This window comes from Anoplopoma fimbria, chromosome 11, assembly GCF_027596085.1.
Source record: "Anoplopoma fimbria isolate UVic2021 breed Golden Eagle Sablefish chromosome 11, Afim_UVic_2022, whole genome shotgun sequence".
Classification (NCBI taxonomy): domain Eukaryota; kingdom Metazoa; phylum Chordata; class Actinopteri; order Perciformes; family Anoplopomatidae; genus Anoplopoma; species Anoplopoma fimbria.
This window is the reverse complement of record NC_072459.1, coordinates 13,984,179-14,005,023: the sequence shown is the minus strand read 5'-3', so window position 1 is coordinate 14,005,023 and position 20,845 is coordinate 13,984,179. Positions and strand designations below refer to the sequence as shown.

The 20,845-nt window shown below is 43.3% G+C and overlaps 1 protein-coding gene across 1 annotated transcript in view; it reads left to right on the top strand.

Annotated features, from left to right (window-relative positions):
* Nucleotides 1-854: 854 nt before the first annotated feature.
* The window catches only part of ngfra (nerve growth factor receptor a (TNFR superfamily, member 16)), a 29,050-nt gene continuing 9,059 nt past the window's right edge, over nt 855-20,845 (top strand). Inside the window, exons 1-3 of the mRNA XM_054608142.1 lie at nt 855-903; nt 4,287-4,449; nt 11,859-12,221. Coding sequence (XP_054464117.1) covers nt 865-903; nt 4,287-4,449; nt 11,859-12,221 — 565 coding nt within the window. The 5' untranslated portion in view covers nt 855-864. The remainder of the gene's footprint in view (nt 904-4,286; nt 4,450-11,858; nt 12,222-20,845) is intronic.

Sequence of the window (20,845 nt, the reverse complement as noted above, 5' to 3'; positions counted from 1 at the left end):
GCTGGGGGGGAGGCTGAGAGGGGGGGAGAGAGAGAGAGAGAAAGCTGAGAGGGGGGAGGGAGAGAGAGAGAGAGAGAAAAGCTGAGAGGGGGGGGGAGAGAGAGAGAGAGAGAAAGCTGAGAGGGGGAGGGAGAGAGAGAGAGAGAGAAAGCTGAGAGGGGGGGAGAGAGAGAGAGAGAGAGAAAGCTGAGAGGGGGAGAGGAGAGAGAGAGAGAGAAGCTGAGAGGGGGAGAGAGAGAGAGAGAGAAGCTGAGAGGGGGGGGGAGAGAGAGAGAGAGAGAGAGTGAGAAAGCTGAGAGGGGGGGGAGAGAGAGAGAGAGAGAGAAAGCTGAGAGGGGGGGAGAGAGAGAGAGTGAGAAAGCTGAGAGAGGGGGAGAGAGAGAGAGAGAGAGAGAGAAAGCTGAGAGGGGGAGAGAGAGAGAGAGAGAGAGAGGAAAGCTGAGCAGGTTGTATAGTCTTACTGCGGGAGTATCAGGGGTAATAAACTGGAGGGTAGTCGTGCCCTCTCTCCTCTCTCCTCTCTCCTCCTCCGCAGTGCACTTGCAGTTTAGCAGCACTCCGGGACAGGACGGTCTCCTCCTCTCCTCTTCTTCTTCTTCTTCTTCTTCCTCTTCTGTGTGGTGGTCCTGAAGGTGCTCTCCGACAGCCGCATCTGACTCCATTCCAGAGGTCCCGGACGGACTCGTGATGGTGCGGACTCATTGATAAAATCCTCCGCCACTGGGATTAAAATGAGCACTCCTGCTGCGCGGCTCTCCTCCTCCTCCTCCTCCTCCTCCTCCTCCTCTTCCTCCACCTCCTCCTCATAGCGCTACCTTCTCCGCAAGAGCTCTGTTTCTGTGTGACTCCAGCAGGCGACGCAGGATGACTACTACCTTATCACTGGTGATTGTGTGCGCTCTGGTAAGTAGCCCAGTCACTGTTTGACGAAATATTATCATAATGCTGACTTTTTCTTTATTATTTGACTCCCTGGAAAGACTATATGAGAGTTTTCAGTGACTCTATGCACTTTGTGATATGATTTTTTCAACATTTTCTTTCACTGTGGTGCTTAATTTGCGTGGAACTCCCATAGAGACTTTTATGATATTGCTATAATAATATTTTAATAATCCTGCTGGGACTTTTTTTTTATATTGATTTTTTTTTTGACTTCAGACCCTGCAAGGCATTTATTATCCCCTCTATGATATTTGTGATATTTCTATGATATTTTGAACAGGGTTTAAATGTGAACTGCATCAGTGCTGTGGTGTTTCCCTCTATAAGAACGCAATAGCCTATTAAAGGACCAATGTGCCGGTTTTTCCCCTGTTTAACATGCAGGTGCTGCATGTAACTAAACAGCAATTGATTTGTGTGTGCTATTGTTATTTCCCCTCCAGCTCCACACATACGCATGCAGCTACACGCACACTCACACATACACACCCTCCTCTTGGTTTGCTTCCAGGGAGGAAAAGTTAGACATGCACTGCTGGGATTAGTTTCTTGAAAATTGAGATTTCTGCTTAACATTGGGAAGCATCCAGACATCCAGGAGCAGTCTGCTGACAGGCGACTCGGCTCAGACTTCAACAGCATTAATGAGATGTAGTAATTATTTCAAATTTGTATTATAAATTTGGTTTATTAAAACAAGAAGAGATAAAGATGCTGCAGCTTCCGGAGAGTAAATTGATTAAATTCATATCCGTCATGAGCTGTTACTCGTTCGGCTGATTTTGACATGAAAGATGAGGCTCCTTCTGATTATGTGAACAAAGTTGATTATGGGTGGATGGTGGAGCACAGAGCAGAGAGGACACATCCTCGCAGCTCTCTGGTATGTCCACAGCAGCTGGTCTAATTGGGCTGTGCAGCTCAGTCATCATGTGAACAGCCCTGGATGTGAAGGGACGCTCTGTTATGACAGCTGGTTTAAAGGGTGGCGACGGTCGGCTGCACTTTGGTCGAATTAAATTTAGAAATAAACTCTCAAATTGACCATGAAATTGGGGAGAGTACAATCCAGGCACATCACAGCTGGCTCACCGTACGTTGTTGTTTTGAGTGTGCGTGCGTGTGTGTGTGGATGCATGTTCCTGCTGCTGGTGGACCAATCTACCGCTGATTTTGCCATTAATCTGTGTTCATTCCGAACTGAGCGATATTCCAGGGAGATGTCACAGGAAAGGGAGTTAAGGACATGAATCCTTCTTCTGCAGATACAAGAGGGAACTCTTGAGGTTTTGGACTGCATCCAGAGTTCATTTTTGCAGACCAAAACGTGACTTTAATCCTGATGATATATTGAAATAGAGTCTGAGATTTGTTGCAGGTTGTAAATCCAGGAGGAGAAATGCACCTAGAGAGCAAAAAAGTGGGATGACAGGAAGGGGGGGGGGGGGGGGATGTTGAGCAAGAGGAGGGAGAATGAGAGAGAGAGCTGCTGGCTGCTCAGTACATCTGTTTCTGAATGGAAGCAGGGACAGCAGAGAGGGGGACGGAGGGGAGGGGGGGACGAATGAGGGAGAGAAAAGATTGTACTGATGTCTCAGCATATGTGAATTAAGTGGAAATGAGCTTTTGCTGGTTATATAATAAGAGCCACAGGACATGAAAGTGTTTCCGTATAATGATTTTCTTTGTTCTAAAACGTCTGGATCCGAATTCCTTTTATTTCACATTGTTGCACACACACCAGTGGAACAAGCATCAGTTATTTTGCCAGAGCTGTGTGGCATTTGTATCTGAGAGCACTGAGCAAAATGCAACAAGAGAGGAGGGAGAGAGAGAGAGAGAGAGGGGAAGTGATAACTGGAGTAGATTAGACAGATTACACAGGATGAAGAAATTTAAACCGACCCATGTATGGATTTATGTGTCAGGAGGAAGGAGAAGCCTACAGCAAATGCATGTGTATTTACAGTACAGGCACGTAAGGTGAAGTAAAGTAAAGTGTGCATCTGTGATTGGTATGCAAATCGAGAGGCAAAGTCCCGCCCACTATGATGTCCCCCATGGGACTTTGTTGCTGTAAAAATGTACTGTAGTCAACGGCAAAGTATGAATATTTTTTTCATCCTATTTGAAAAAATCCCGAGTTAGACATTTAATGTTTGTGAATTTAAAAGATAATTTTGCAAGTCCAGAGAGACGCAGTTTGTCATAGATTTGTCGTAGTATCATTTAGTTTTGCTCAGTGAACTATGCATGTGTATTTACAGTACACATGCATCATTATCAGATAAGATAATGTTCCATTATTCTAACCAACAATACTTTTTATCGTCCGGGAAGCTAAAGAACGAGCAAGACCCATTGTTTGTGTGAGCAGCGTTACATCCGGGTACGAAAAACACACGCATCTTAGCTTCAGCAAGATACGGCACTCATGCGACTTTTGGGTGTGTAGTCTTTCTACGTATTTTCATCTTAAACTTCAACAGTTTAACGACAAAATGTGCCTTTTCGATGTGCAAAAAAATCTTTGAATTTAATTAACATCATATTTGAAATTAATGGCGCAATTCAGTCAGGAATCAAAAAGTTTGTCTCTCTCAGTTGACTACAGTAAACCATCAAATTATACTACTAAGACTTATTTTTTGGTTAAAGTTTGGGCTAGGCTTTGAATGACCCAAGTTACAAAAAAATGTGCTTCTGTCTTTGTGAGAACCAATTTGAGTTTTAGACCTGAAAGACATTTTTAAGAACATTTTGGCCGGTCCTCACTTGGTTATTGAGCTGCTAGCAGATTTACGATTTAGCATTTAGAGTTACGGTTATACTTTGGCTAAAAGAGGTATTCAAGTATGAAGATGTAATGGTTAGACTTAGCTGTTAGGGAATGCATTACAAAGTCCCCATAGGTTTAATAGAACAAGTGTGTGTGTGTGTGTGTGTGTGCTGGAGCAGTGGGTTGATGTTCACAGCTACTCTCACCTTTAGACAGTAATTAGGACGGGCATGTGTGTAATGCCGTACACACACATAGGGTTTCATGGTAACTGCCTCATGTCATAAGTTTACTATTAGAGCTGATGGGCCTTCAGGGGAGCTATTATGGCAGTTTAGACCTGTTCAAAGTGTGTCCCATACAGGTGGAGACAACATGATTTATGATGAATCCTGATGGCGTTTTTGGATTTTGAGTAACAGGTTAGACACCTGGCAGTCATTTTCATCAATTTGTTTTGTTGTGTATGTTTAATTCACAGCCGGTCCTGTAATGTGTGTGTTTGACTCTGTGTGAAAGTGCTGCTCTGATGCACTGTACTGCTGTCCCCTCCGTGTGCCAGGTGGTGCTAGCGTTGGCGTCAAAGACGGAGCGGGCGGTGCAGCTCCCCTGCGACTCCGGCCAGTTCACCACCACTGGAGAATGCTGCCAGGAGTGTCCACCCGGAGAGGGAGTGGTGAAGAAATGCGGCGCCACGCAGACCGTCTGCTCCCAGTGTTTGGACAGTGAGTAGAGACTTTTTATTAAGTTATAGGGTTAGAATTAAGGAGGTTAAAAAACAACAACAACCTGGTACCACTGTCTGAAAAAGGCATACAGGCTTCATAAGTTGTAATACGTTTAATAAGTAGTTTATGAATTATTAAATTCTGCTTTTTAGATCTGTTATTAGTCATTAATACCAACTACTTCAGGGTTGCCAGGTTGTGAAGAATAACTTTGGCTTACTCTCTAAAAAAAGGCTTGTCTGGACCACAATCCATGCATATACAATGTTTTAACATTTACAACTTATGACCTGATGAAATATACAGTACAAATGGTACAAATAATTTATTAATGGCTTTTAATTTCATAACTGAAGACGTTTTATCATATAGAAGAATAGAGCAGACACCAGCCAAACTAGCAACAGTTGTTTTTATTCATGGCTTATAAGTAATCTATTATCCCTTTATAGTGAGATAACTATTAATAAAGCTATTTGTTACAATTTGGGGTTATTTAATTTACATATTTGCAATGCAAAACCAAACTTTATTTTTTCCTAAATTTTTCCTTTTGGCAAATAGTTTAGCAATAGTACAAGTGCTCTTAATAGTATAAAAAATGCCAACTTATTCACTAAAATCTTTTGAATCTACTTTCAAACACCTCCAAATAAATTACTCTTATTAGAAATGTGGTACCAAAACATTCTCTCGTTTTCATATTTGTGTTTGCTTTATGTTCTGAGGTTTTGAGGGATCTTCCTCTGAAGTTTGTGCTGCCAACCCCAGTTTGCGATTTTCAAAATGAAGAATTACAATAAATAAAAAAAACTCAACAGCAAAAAGTAACTCCTCCAAACAATGTCCATAGACCTCACTTTCAACAAATTGTATCGGTTGTCCAATGCGGCTCCAATGAAATCTGCTCACAGTCAGATTATGTTTTTTAAGTCATTGATTTGAGCGAACTGACCCTTAAATAGATTGGAGACGTAACTTTAACACTAAACAATAAAACATGATTCAACAGAAACTCCACTTCCTGAAATGTGTCAAGCCTAAGAGTATAACATTCAATCTGGAGACAATCAAAATACAGTACATGTAAACATGCATCACACACACTCACATCCGATTAATGCATTTTCTTACGTCATCTTCATTTATACACACATTCACTTTCTGTGCCTTTGATGGCGGCCTGGGCCTTGAACTCCAAACAAGAAGAACGCTAAAGCCAAAACAAACTCCTTTTGTCCAATTTGGTCATTTGTACGAAGTGTCTGTTTGCCCTCATTGAGTAATCTTGAGGAATAAGACAGGAATTCATATGTTTGATGCCTGTAAGTGGGTCCAAATGTGTTCGCTCGCAGCCCCACTCGGGCTGTGAACCATTAGCACTCGCTCTGCAGAGGCTGGAGAGGCGCCAACACCGCAACGTCCCTGAGAAAGACGAGAACAGGAATAGCCAATGCTGCAAACAAATGTGTTCTGCTCCATCCAGGCGTCTTTCTGCGTCACATTCCCGCAGTGAGGGCAGAGTAAACGTCAAAGTATAGGTCACAAACACCGCTGCATAGTACAGGAGAAGCTGAAGAATTACGACGAGACAAACGTCGCACTTTTTCTAACCTTCTGAAAGCACTTGCTAATTGTGTCAGTTTGAGACTTTGCAGTGACTGACACAGAGCAGGAACCCAAAATTAGTCGTGTTTAGACGTCTAGAGTGCACTTTCCGTCCAACAGTGATTGATTGCATTAATCCACTCACTCACATGCCACATGTAAACACTGGCAAATGGGGCATGTAAACAGTCTTTTAACACTGAAATACAATAACGTCGACTGGATGTCGTTTGGTGGGAAGTGATTCAATTATGGCTGGCAGGAATGGTCTTTTGTTCAGAGAAAAGTGATACTCTGATTATCCTTGAACTTCTTTGCACAACAGATGCTAATCTCTGTGTTGTGTTATTTTATTAACAATCTCAAGCCTGGTTGGATTTCACTTCTTTGAAGTTTTCTATTCTTCGCCTCGAGGAACTCAAGAGCTGCAGCAATGGGTTCAGGGGCAGAAAGCCAATTCTCTACATCTAGAGCGCGACAGAGCCAAAGGGTGAAAAAATAAAAAATAAGAAAAGGGACTGAGAGTCAATTTCACATCAACCAACTCTGTCAAACTAAGTCAATGTTAGAAAAGGCAGTGGTGTGAAATTGCCAAAAATGGGCAGTTTTTTTTGTGCAAAAACTAAAAGAGACAAACAAAAGGGGTTTGTCATGGTTTTGTATCAGTGTTGTTAAAAAACCAGCCACACCAGTAAATGGAGAGTGAGCAGAGCAATTAATAATCCTCGTCAAACGGTGCATATGATGGACTGGAGCAGGAAATTGCTCGAGTGAAGTAGCCTGGAGTCTGTATAGAAACACGGCAAAGCTTCACAAGCGTCTGGACTTTATCTTCGGTTTTGACTTCATGAGGAATTTGTCTTGCATGTCATATTCCTGCCGCCAACAGTGGCAGACGATGCGTAGATGGGAAACCACAGCTCCATTTTCCAAAAACTCTGGCTGGCCCTCACGACTGCAGTTATTTTTTTTCATTCATCCCTCATCCCTCACCCCTCCACACCAGTGAATCCCACCAACTCTAGTCGTGTCTCCTCTTTTCTCCATCCTGTACTCGCTTTTCTCAGGCAGCATCCCCCCTCCTCTTCCCCCCTCCTCCTCCTCCTCCTCCTCACTGTTGCTATGACTCATCGTCTGTATTAACAGATAAAAAGGTATTGTAGAACCAAGCACCAAAGGGCATGATCGGCTCATTCCCTATGCATACTGTTTCATCAATGCCTCTTTACTCATTTGATCCAGCTAATTAAACCATATTGAAAAGCCTATTGTTACTCTAACAGTGAACAATTATCTCGCTCTGCAGTACAGGAGAGGTACTCACCGCTGATGAACACTCAACAATTAAGCTCAAATACCCAGGAGGTTGCACTCAATTTCCGGAAAGCATTTTCTTTGGTTTCAATATTGTTTTTGTCTCAGCAGATAAAATCTTAATGTACCTGAGGCCCATAAGAGCACACGCACTACAATAAGTCTGAGTGGGATTTATATGTGTCTTAGAGGCTGAAACCCTGACCTTATTTGGGGGGAAAAAAGCTATGAATACATTTTCTAAAGTGCAGATATGAATAATTGAAGATAGAGAATTCAACACATCCATTTCCTGTTTCATGGTAAATATGGGTGAATCTTTATTTACCACGACCCCCCTTAATTCCCCACTTCCTGTCCGCCCCCCCTTCTTTATGGCCTCCCGTTCCCGGCTTGGGACGAATGCCAACGTCAGCAGGGCTGAAATATTAATCAGTCTCTTCCACTTTTCGCGGCTGTCATGGGAGACAAGACGACCGGACCTGCTTCACTTAGTGAACCATTCAGAAGAGATTGCCCTGCAAACTGACTGGAGATCTGAGAGAAAAAAAGGCAGAGCCTCACGAGGTAAAAAAAAAAAAGTGTTTAAGAAGAGCCCCGCTGGCCGACTGGACCGGCACTTACTGGGGATTTAAAGGAGGAAGGAAAGTAGAATCACAGTCTCGTCTGGTGAGAGCTGAAACAGAGCGTCAAGAATCGCCTCCAACATTGGATCAAGAGGGATTTCCCCCTGGCAGGTCCTCTGTGGCAGTTTCGGAGGAAGCTATGTCCTTACATGGCGCCCTAAAAACAACAGCTCGGCACAATATACCAAAGCAATGGTTGATTGTTAAAATTTAGCTTCCCTCCTTTGGTCTCCGAACAATAGCTTTGGTGGTATCCTCAAACACCTGTTTCAAATCTGGAGGCAAGTTAAGTGGACCAATGAAGCATGGTGATAATTACACACAAAAATGTTTCACGTTCAAAAAGACAAATAAAGCTGTCACGCAGCTTTCCAAATCTTTATGACTTATCCGCAGTCAGCGGAGGATTCGGGGAGGAAAATGGTGCCTCCACTGACGCGCTGCGGAGTGGCAGAAATGGCCACCCTCGCTAAAAGCTTACACCTAAAGTGCTGATTGTGGAGCTCATCGGACAGCTTCGAGGCCGTCCACAGCTACATTATTGATGACACTAATGGGACCGAAACACATCAGGGTTTTGAGGGGGTGGGGTCTTCATGGGTTGACACATTTTAAGTGCATCATCCCCACATCGCCGTTTACCTACAGCTGTTTTTTTTTTTTTACTGCCAAACATGAAAACTCTGATTGCTGAGATGAACCGGTCATCGCTCAATTGGGGGCAATTAGAAAAAAAAGGATCATATCCTATTAAAGAAGACACTCTTCACTGGATCCGCCATGGCCTTTTACTTTCTTCTTATAGCCCCCAGATGAAAGCGCCGACACATAAATTTACACGCACACAAACCACACACACTCCTCTCGGTGCATATGGTCGCATTTAGACGTGTTTACACACACAAGGCTAAGGAAGGGGGCTCATGCATGCAAGTTAAAATTAGCCGAAGAAAAGCCTGAGCGGTGTGGGATAATTGAAATGAATGAGGCTGAGCTATGCCCGTTGAGCTCGACTGCAAAGAAAAACAAAGGCTTCAAGCTCACTAATTCAAATAATCGTTTACCTCTCAGGTCTGTTGTTTGTCCATGTCTGGATCGTTCAGTCGGGATCACTCTCGTCTATCACTTCTGCCTCCAGACAGCAATAACAGCAAGGGTTGGTGCTAAATAGAGAAAAGATACAGAACTGAATCTGATGGTGTGTGTGTGTGTCTGTCTGAGGAGGAAACTGAACTCACTTACATCCCTGACTGCTCCATTTCCTCTGACCCTTCCCCTCCCAGTCGTACATCAACACTTTGACCTGTAAATCATGTCTTTTAGACTCGGCTTCTCGCTCACCAGACCACCCTTACAGAACGTTTCCCATCAAGTAAAAACAGTCACGAGATTCATTTCGAGCAAATCAAGCGTCCGCTCTTATCCGTTGGTCTGCCCGCTCCCCTTACCTGTCTCTATATCATTACCTCCGTCTGCTCCACTCAGCCTGCCTGCATAATGTGTCAGCTTTCATCGTCGGCTTCGTAGTCATGCTGCTGTTTACAAGGTGTTCAGAGCTTCCGTCTGTGCCAGCACTTTAGTTGCCAGAGACGCTTACAACGCAGAGCAAGTGCTGGGACATTGCTGCAGGGCTTTTCACACTGACAATATGCCGAAGCTCAACACGACACCCACTAAGCGTTTCCCATTGAAGACACACTCAAGACATATGCATATGCTGATAAGAGTTGCGCAAGAAAAGAAAAGTCTCACATGCAGTCATGTGGCTATAATTATAGTTACACCCAGTCCGGATGATTTATTTCACACAAAGACAAACAACGTTTAACCACTAAGGACAGTTTAAACCGGTGTAACTTGCTATCTGCTCCACTTTGTAAAATCAAGAGCGAAACAGGCAGTCATTTAACATCTGTTTTGACATGTGTTCGTGTCTCTTGACCTCATTTTGTGCAACTTTGGTGCAGGATGGATGGGTGCTAAACTACCCGCTGCACTTTGACACCCCTCTAATGTTTTCTGTATGCAGCAGGGAGTAAAACGTCACACTTTGCATCTGAGCTGCAGCTCTTGCAAGGTGACCGCTCTCATGTTAAACACGCAACAGAAACAGTAAAAAGGGATTTGGAGAACAGTGAAGCTGCCTATGTAGTGACTCTGAGTTGCAGATTTATTTCCCTGTCAGCCTCACTACTCCACTCCCATCTCATTCAACCACTAAAACACGCTCACTGCCCCCCCTCCCTCTCGCTCTATGCATAATTCAGCAGGCATCCAATTATATTGGAAAATAATTCTATATGAACATTACTTCGAGCCCCTAGGAACTCTCACTGTAAGAATAAACTAATTTGAGGTCATCACTTCTCCTGAATCCTCCCGATGCAAACGTTTCCTGGAGAGCAAACCAAAAAGTGTTTGAAGTAATTGAAAAGCAGCAGGCAATTAGTCAGCACGGCTTTTACCTCATTCTCTTCAACACTGCTATCTCTTTTTCTCACAGCCCTTCAAAATAAAATCAATATAGTTCTTTGAAATGGCCGTCTTTTGGACACATGCATTGATTAAAAAGGCACAATTTATTTTTACATTTCTTACAGAAAAGGACATTTTACAGAATGACATTTGTCCCTTTGAGAAGTCCAAACCCTGTGAAGGGTTAAAAACATGTTTGACACTAACCAAAATAAAAACATACTTTTCTAGGCATGCTAGGACTCATAGTCCCTAAGATATGCAGTGCAATGAAAATTTTGCACAAACATTAATGATCTCCAGATGATAAAGTTAATAACTCTGGTGACCCTTCATCAAGTCAAAGTTTAAATTAGTCAGATTTTTTGGTTTATGACTAAAACCGTCCAAAACTAAAGACACTTCCATCTGCCTCTGCTGGACTTTGCGTTCAAGCTAATGTTAGAATGCTAACACGCTAAACTAAGACAGGGAAATGATAAACAATATACCTGCTAAACATTAGAATGCGAGTTGTCATTGCAAGCATGTTAGCATGCTAACATTAGCATTAAGTGCAGCCTAACTGAGCTGCTAGCTTGGCTACACAGTCTGTCTATATTAATTCACACTCATCTACTATTTGAACCCCGATACTTGCTAATGTTTACAATGCTAATTGAGTGGTATCAACTAATCAGACAGCAAGAACTTTTTGAGGCTGTTGTTCCTAATTATTATATGAGTTAACATTCTACACAAGGACAATAAACCATTATTATTCGCAATTTAAACAAAACAAAATGGTTTTTTTTTTAGATTTCGTTTTTGTACAAACTAGTTTAACAATGTGAATAAACTAAAGGCAAACAAAAATTACACAACTGTTTCGGCCTCCCAGAAAGGCCCCATTTTAAGCAGAATTACTTGTTACCAACCCACTCTTAGGACTAAGCATATACCAGAGTAATTGCTTGATCGCTTGGGTATACTAAACACAAGTCTTTATCATCAGCGCATCAGCGTGAGCATGTCGATGCAGCTGCACTTCACTCTGTGTGTATGACTGAGATTAAAGCGGTTTACTCGGCGCAGCACAAACACATCGGGATCAATATCGTAATGAGCACAGCAGGCTTTTGACTCTCTCCCCGACAAGAGCACCTTTCTTGTCCCGGAGCACAAATCACTAAGAGCCCGGTGGATCAATGTGTCCTCCTTTCTAATGAATGTGCAGTAAACATGATTAATGTCATTAGTCTCACTGTTTATCCCTCTGTTTATCTCCTCATATTTCCTCCTCTTTCTACATCTTGTAACCTCTTTCACTCTTTGCCCCCTTCTCTCGTTTCATTCCTCTCACTTTTCTGTCTCGTCTCCATCGACCTGTCCTCTCGTCTGCAGGTGAGACCTTCTCAGAGAACTACAGTGTCACGGAGCAGTGTCGGCCCTGCACCGAGTGCACCGGCCTGATGCGGATGGAGACGCCCTGCACAGACTCCAACGACGCCATCTGCGTCTGCAACTACAACTTTTTCTTCGACTCGATGTCTAACGAGTGCGAGCCGTGCACGGTGTGCCCGGTGGGCCAGGGTGTGTTCTCGCACTGTGACCACAATCACGACACCGCGTGTGAGGAGTGCGTAGACGATACTTACTCCGACCGGGAAAGCTCCCTCGACCCCTGTCTGCCCTGCACCATCTGTGATGAGGATAGTGAGATACAGCTGGCTGTGTGCACACCGAACAGCGACTCTGCCTGTCACGGTAAGTCTGCCACACACGCAGGTCACTATCACACCTTTAGTTCAGGAAACTCGCTGTATTGTTATCTGACTTATTACACACAAACCAGAAGGGGTAAACAAAAATTCATATCACCGACCTGTCAGTTTTAGTGACAGTCATTGTGCATCAGCAGCATCACATAAACTCATCGGAAAATGAATTGGTTACCACTTTGACAGTCGATTTAACGAAGCAGTATTTTACCAAGCAAAAATCTCTAAACATGATCTACTTCCAGCTTCTAAACTCTGAAAAAGTTCTGCTTTTCTTTAGCTTATGTTACAATACACTGACTATCTTTGGGTTTTGAACTGTTGGTTGGACAAATGAAGTGGTTTGAAGATGTCAATTTGGGCTTAGGAAATTTTGATTTTTTTATAGACCATCAATTGATTGATTCATTTAGAAAATCATTAGTTGCAGCCCTCATCAAAACAAAGTCATGATGCAAGAATTGCGGGTATTCTTTGGTGATATCAAAAAGTTGGTATTTATTAGTTATTATAAGTTAAGACTGAAGCGGGTCATAAACAATGACTGACAGCCAGAAACAGGACATAAACAAAGCTACTTGTACTCTGATATAATGAGGAGGGACAGTTGTTAGTTAGTTTGGTCACTATGTTTTACATATATTTTAATAAGCCAAACTGAGCAAAATAGCCAAATGCACCAGAGTTTGTTCCAACAGCTACAAAATGGTCAGGTGAGACAGCACCCTTCGAAGGGAACAAGAGCAGAGCACACAAATCGCACTGGTTTTCAGGAATTTCCAAGCTTTATAAGGAGCCATCATATGTCTCTCAATCATATTCGAACCAGCCTCTAGTGACTCCGATATGTGTCTGTGGGAACAGGCAAGGTCAGAGGTCGGTGCTGGTCATGTTTTCAAATGGCAGGAAGTTGAAAGCTCTAGCATTAAAAGGTCAAAGACTACTGGAGTGTCAACACAGAGACAATGAATAATCTGCCCTCCCACAAAGTTGAAGGCAACATGCAGGCTGAGACGAGCTGCTACAACCAAGGAAGCTGTAAATTCACTCATGTCGGACGAGCCGTGAAATTGACCTTATCAGGGGGCAACGAGGCTCAAATCTGGGTGGTAAAAATGTCCTATGTGACATTGCTCGCTATTTACTTGATAAAAATCTGCTATCATTCTTTAAAGCAATATCTGATAAGGGAGGAGTGTAAAGTGAAAATCATTTGAAACAAAAGCCACCATTTCCGGCTCTGACTTCAGTGAAAGCTTGTGGTCATTGTTTGTTCCCGGGAAAAGCACTTTTCCCTCCATGTGATGTTTTTTTATTCAAAATTTGACCACTGCTCTTTGGACTCATCTCAGTCAGTATTAGTATAGTATTATTTGTTTCCACAACAGCATTTACGTTACGTTGAGTGATTAAATGCTTTGGCGAAAGCGCTAAATAGCAGGAGCACTTGCTAATGCAGGGCATTTATTGATCTCCTGTGTGCATTATAATTTTTAAATGAACATCTTAATAGCCGCTTCTGATATGTTTGTTGGGATTTATAATTGAGCTGCAATATTTCTCTTTCTAAGTCTGACCCTGTTGGGATTTCACGGCATAGACGCTGGCAGGTATATGGATCCACAAAATTAATGAACCTCAAAAATCTGTCAACACCCTGTTCTAGTACAGAAGATGTGTTAGCACCTCATGGAGGGTGTAAATTCCTGTTTTAATAGACTGTAATAGCCCTGACAGGGAATGGAGAAATGGACTTGGGAAAGATAAGAGCAGGAGCAGCAGTTGAGGTGGAAGAAGGGCTAATAACAGACGATGACTTACCACCTTTGCTTCCACGTGTACCAAACATCATCAAAGGCGGAATATTTAGACTTTTAAGATAAGATAAGATAAAATACGATAATCCTTTATTAGTCCCGCAGCTGGGAAATTTACAGGATTACAGCAGCAAAGAGGATAGTGCAAACAAGAGACATAGTAAATAAAATAAAATAAAAAAAACACAAGATCAAAATAAGTATTATAAATAAGCAAATGAGCAATAACAACAGTAAAAAAAAACAGTAAGAACAGTAGAGATCCACAGTAAAAATATATATACAGACAGAAATTATTATAAATGTTGTATTGCACAGTGTATTGATGTATTAGTGTATTAGTGTATTATTGTCATGTGGTCTGCTGGAAGCAGAGTTGGTTGTGCAGCCTGACAGCAGCAGGAAGGAAGGACTTGCGGAAGGACTTGCGGTACCTCTCCTTCACAGCCACCATGAATCATCATCACAGCTATTTACCACACACACACTCTGAGCTATCACAAGCAAGACCAACTGTGGCTTCTGCTTGGCTCAGCCCTGCATCTTAAATCAAAATCAGGTCAGGTTTTGAAGAAATCTGTGGGATTTATCTACAACAGGGAGAGAAAAAGGACAAAGGTGATGTTCTTCCAGGGACATTTTTTTTGCAGTATTTTGCCATGGTGAATAATGGCAATGTCAGGCTGTTTCTACCTCGGCCTGTTTGATCCAGACTAAAGCATTTGAACACATATTAAATGGCTGTAGACTCTTAGTCTCTTAGTTTACAATATTACATTGTTGAGTGAGTGGAAAGATGATGCAAAAAACCCAAATGTCCATTGCACCTGGAAATGTCTTCATCTCCTTCAGCTAAAGCTAAGTTCCAAGTTCTGCCTTGTTGTTTTTTGTTAAATTTAATAGAAGCAAGGACATGAGAAAAACATCCTGCAGTATTCAAACTTTCTGAATCATGCAACAAATTTGAAGTTGGAAGCTTTGAAGGAGTCCTGGAAGCAAGTGTGTGAACCAAATCTCACATGGTGAGATGCAAGGAATGACTACTTTCTGTGCTTGCTTCTTGCAGGGATTGCACATATATCAAACCAAGGCACAGAAATGTAATCTAGTGAATGCTCACAACTTTCTTCAGCAAGGATGGAGGAATATATGTCCACTCTAAAGGCTGTGACGTGACAGGACTGACAGCCATCAACACAAACTGCACCCTGTACTCCTTAAAACATGCAGAACATCGACTGTGTTCTGGACATATCTGATGTACAGTAGGCCACAATGCAGCCTTTTGCTGCCCATTTAGCGCCCACCCATGCAGCTGGTCTCACCTTTGACCCGCCTCGTCCTAAGCGTTATTAATGTAGCGGCAGTGACGGTTGTGACTGGAGATGGCACGATAAGTGATCTTGTGGGACATCCGTTTGAAAGGAGAGCCCTGTCATATTGCACCAGTGGGCCTGTGGGTAATGGCTGTAGTCACATGTGCTGGTGATGGTGTTTCCAGGCCTTCCATGGTGGTCTATGATGCGAGCAGATATGTTTTCTGCAGCAAACAGGAAGCTGCTCGCTGGGATTCCCATCCTGTTTGTGTATAATATTTGTTGTCAGAGTGATTTAAATCAAATCCTTTGCGTTTGGGTGGACTGCTAAAAAAGTGGGGCGGACTTGAAACTCATTTCAAACATGGTCTCTTCTTGCTAAAAGTTGCAGATTGATTGATGGATGGATGTTTTGATAGTATTGGTTGGAATTGGTCAGTACTAGCTTATGTTAGATAACATCATATTTTGATTTACAAGGAGAAAAGATGATTGGAAACTGATTCAAAAATACAAAGAAATAGATTTTTTAAAACTTATTTGCATTCATTCTTAAATTGGTGCACAATATGATCAGGGCAGTGATTTAAAATAGTTTAAAATGGAGTCTTCATTTCATTTATACTCTAATTCCTATCCTGCTGTCTCTCTCTCTCTCTCTCTTTCTCCTGCATTAAGTAAAAAGATATGATTGGGGTATATTTTCAAATCCCTAAATCCCCAGTTCATATCAAGCTGTCACCAAGTGTCAATTACTTGATACAATCACAGACAGAGAGGGCGAGAGAAAGAAATGGAGATGAAAGCAGACAGTGAGAGCTGCAGCATATGTGCTGTGCTGGTATTCTATGTTGAGGGGTCGATTCGAGTCCTGGGATTTCTTCTGCTCGTGCTCAGGTTTCGCTGAATGACCTCTATGAGCACACACACACACCACTCGAGTGCAGGACACACACGCACAGGCTTAGTCCTCTCCAGCTTCAGACACACAACACTTTTTTATGAGCATCCAAAATCAATACAGCTGATAGCGGGCTAACTTGGCGCAAACACGCGCGCTCTTCCCTCTGCCAAGTGCGCTTTAACATTTACATTTTTCATTAAACTCTGGACACCGCACATGTGTGAAATCCCTTTGATCTGAAATTGAAAACACCTCCTTCATCTTTTATCGAAGGTCTCTGTCCGTTTGGCCTCAGCAGGGCTTTTTAAAAAAAAAAAAAAGATGCTGACAGTTGAGAAGATTCGCATTTAAGTATTGAGAGTCTGTTTGAGTGTTTCTCGAGAAAAAGAAAAAAAAAACAGATAAAGACAGACTTTTTATTCTCTTTATGACCCCCCTCATCACACTCCCCCCTCCCTCCCTTCTCGATCTCTTCCCACAGTGGCCCTCGAGTGGCCGGGCTAGCGAAGTGGTGGAAGTTGGCCAGTGTGCATTCAGCGCCTTCACCGCTGCAGTATAATTACTCCTGCTAATCAGAGCACTTTACAGCAGCTCCTCTGTTCATCTGCACCCCCCGACTCACTCTCTCCTAACACTCTGCCTCTCTGTCTGCCCTCCACCCCGCTCTCCCTATTAACCCTCCCTAATAGAAGACAGAGCGCTCACTTGAATAATTTGTAGTATGTGTGTGTGTGATTGATGGGCGCGCGTCTGGCGACAAACACAGGGGGAAGATTGAGACGGAGGCTGAGCTGAGAGAGAGTGAGAGAGAGAGAGAGAGAGAGAGAGAGAGAGAGAGAGAGAGTGTTTTTGGCGGCTGATAAAGAGGTCATTGTGCATGTGCTATGCCTGATAGTCGCTCATCTCCACCCTGAACTGGCAGAAGCCGAGACACCCAACCTCTGCACAGGACCCTGGGGTTAACTTCACCATAAAGACCTCAGTGGCTCATAAAAATTAAATATTTTATTTTTCTCCCCCTCTCGTCCACACCCCGCTAATAAACACATCTCTCTGCACACACAGCCCCATGCTCGTAAAATCCCTTTTATTTTGTTTCATGAGTGTTTTAAACCCACTCAAGCCAAAATGGAATTGTTAAAGCTCCACCGCCGCCCTTTAAGCTCCCATTCTGTTCCAAGCTGAGGTATGCAGCCTCTGGAGCCCCACGTTTATCCTTTGGTCTACAGCCAGTCGTGTTTTCTACATCAGCCTAGAGAAACGGAGGAACAGAGGGGGAGTCGCGATAAAGATTTCATTACATTACAGTCATTCATCCAAAGCGACTTACAGGAAGTGTATTCAACATAGGTATTCAAGAGAACTACTAGTCACCAGAAGTCATAAGTGCATCTCCTTTCTTAAACAAGCATCTAAAAGCATAAACCAGAGCAAAAGTATAGTGCAGAAGCAAATTACTACGAAAACAATAATTGCAACAAACTAATATGAATACAATAAGTGCAACGAACTGATACGAATACAATAAGTGCTACGAGGAAGGCTCAGGGTAGTACTTCTTGAAGAGGTGAGTTTTCAGCCTGCGCCGAAAGATGGGCAGCGACTCTGCTGTCCTGACGTCAGTGGGGAGTTCATTCCACCACTGAGGGGCCAGGACAGAAAAAAGCTGTGACCGGTTCTATCGGCCGCAGGGACCTCTGAGCGACGAGGCAACCAATCGCCCCGAGGCAGCAGAGCGAAGTGGTCGGGCGGGGGTGTAGGGCTTGACCATGGCCTGGAGATAGGAAGGAGCTGTTCCTTTCACTGCCCTGTAGGCTAGCACCAGAGTCTTAAACTGGATGCGAGCTCTTACAGGGAGCCAATGTAGAGAACGGAGAAGGGGAGTTGTGTGGGAGAACTTGGGGCGATTGAACACCAGACGTGCTGCAGCTTTCTGGACAAGCTCCAGAGGTCTGATGGCCGACGCCGGGGCTCCGGCAAGTAGTGAGTTGGCTCACTACAAGATGTAGTGCACTGTACTTAAGCTGGAGCTCTGTGTTGAGTCAGTGTTATGTGAAGCAGACTCCCAGGAGAGCTGTCATCTTGGCTCAGAATGAGAAAGACAATTTACGGCGAGTCCTGAGGTGCGACTGATGCATGAATACATCTGCATGAAGAAAACAGTCATTGCACCAAAGACAGGCACTCACAGCGGTGCAGAATGAATGATAGCTCAGAGTGTGTGTGTGGTAAAGGAAAGGCTTCTTTGAAGACCATCTCCAAACTTTCACTCACTTTCACACCTCCCCATTCACAATTTATTCTATTTGCAAGCTCGTGTTGCATTGCTAATACCATTAGCCGGCCCTGCATTAGCCGGATGATGTATGGACAGGCTGAGGAAACCTGACTACATCCCGGTAAAGGTCAAGAAATGCGTGTAATACAGACACCCGTGTTCCAACTCCTTCCGAGCGCTCCCTCCTTTTAGACGGATCTGAATCAATAGCACCCCGCTTTAAATAGACCTCTGCATTATTTGTGTTTCTAAGTATGGCGCGCACATGTGCTGTGTTTTTCTGCCCGTGAAAGATGCTTTCTACCGTTTCAGTAAACCAATCCCCCCTCGGGGAGGCAGGAATGTCCCGTCATCACCGCGCAGACGCAGAGACGAATGTGGACTCTTAAAGCCCAGCAGGAGTTTTTCAAATATGTCCACATAAGCTGCCCATCAAGGTCCCATCGGACTATTAAAGCGAGTAACCGTGTGTAAATTATGCAACAAATCAATGTGTAGAAACTTGACTATCTGCCATGTCAATGAAAAGAGAATATATGTATAGACAGCCTCTGTCCGTGATGGTCCACTGAATTTCTTCTTCCTGTCATCTGACCACATCACTGGTCACTTCGTCCATTTTTCCTCACAAAATTCTTGATTTTAAAGAACATTTAAATGATGTTGGGACACTAATTATGGGTTTTTCTAGGAGATAGACTATACTTTCACTGATGCTGAAAAAAAGAGGAGGTGCATTCCATCATGTACAAAAATTAGGTGACAGCTGTTTATTTTAACAGTAATACTTTTTTGGGAAGCGGTTTTTGGGTTTATTGAGCCAGGTTGTGAGAAATCTGTCACCGAGATCACATTTAAAAAAAAAAATCCACATCAACATGCTTCCCATCGCTCTGCAGTGACACACACTGTAAACAGTTTACATACAGAACCATGTCTTCATTTCAAAGAACTCCAAATGAAAACTTCTTGACAGCGAGGTCCAGGACATTGTTTTTGGAAATATACTGTGCTGTTGAATTATTAAAATGTAATTCTTCAATCCTGTGAGCAGCACAAAAAAAAATTCCATTCAACTCCACAGAAGTGATGTAGAGGCAGACATTTAGGAGGTGGATATCTCTGGAAACCCTTTAAAAATAGAATGAAAAGTATCTGCAGTGCGGGACTACAATAGATGCCATTGGAGATAAAATTATATTGTGAGAACCGACCCTTTAAGCCATTCCTCAGGTTCTAAAACTTCAGCCATGATTTAAAATATGCTAGGTATCGGTAAAGAAGAATAAAATGTTCTTTCATTACATGGCAACTTGTTAGTAATCTGATTCACTGTCTGTAATAACTGTATTGGGTTTATCAATCACACTTGCAAACAGAGTTAAAAACAGAGCAGCAACTCCTAACATATTTGGGATTGAGCGTCCTGGTCTTTGGCCTTGAAGGAAGCCTCAGGGTCTCCACGGGGTTAATCCTGCGAGCGCCAGTACAAAGCTAATGAGGAGCAGCCTGAGGTTCTGCTGGGAATTACAGACTCAGATCTGAACCAGGCTGCAAATTCTCCATCCCCACCAGGCTGCTGAGCTCACAGGAGTTTTGGTTTTGGCTGGACGGGCTCTCTCTCCTCGGCCTGCTATACTTTACCCTGAGGGAGGGACTATCTGCAGACCGCTCTTTGAGCCTTTACTACAATCTGACAGAATCACTGCAGTTTTAGTTAAAGCACTCTTCAAAACAGGAGTATAATGACAGGACTTGTAGGGGAGATTTGATGGATAAACTATGTTTTTTGTGGGACAAGTCATGCCCATCAGAGCGGGCACGGGGCTTCTGCAATGAAGGAAATCACACTGAATCATTAATGCTCACAAAGCAAGAGGAAATAGGCTGGGTTATGAAAATGACTGTTCTCTCCAGGCTTTGCTATGATAGAAACCAGACACATCCAGTAGCACAGAGCCTTCCTGCCTCTCTGGCCTTAGCAAAGGCTACACTCAAACTGATGACCTCTCCAAAGCCCCGGACTTTGTTCTACATTGATCCATATGGCCTTGATGTCATGCAATGTGCAGATATCCCCATAGATGGAGATGTGTTGAGAGGAGACCGGGCATGTTGTGGGGTGGGCTGGTGGGTGACAGATATTTGCCCCCCCCTCCCCCCCTCGTCGAGGAACATTCCTTCTCCTTCTGCAAACAGCAACTCAGCCAGAACCCATCTGTCTAACAGAAACAGCTGTCGCATGTGTGCAGTGTTTAAGACATCTGGTTGGGGACTTGATGACTACAACCCCAA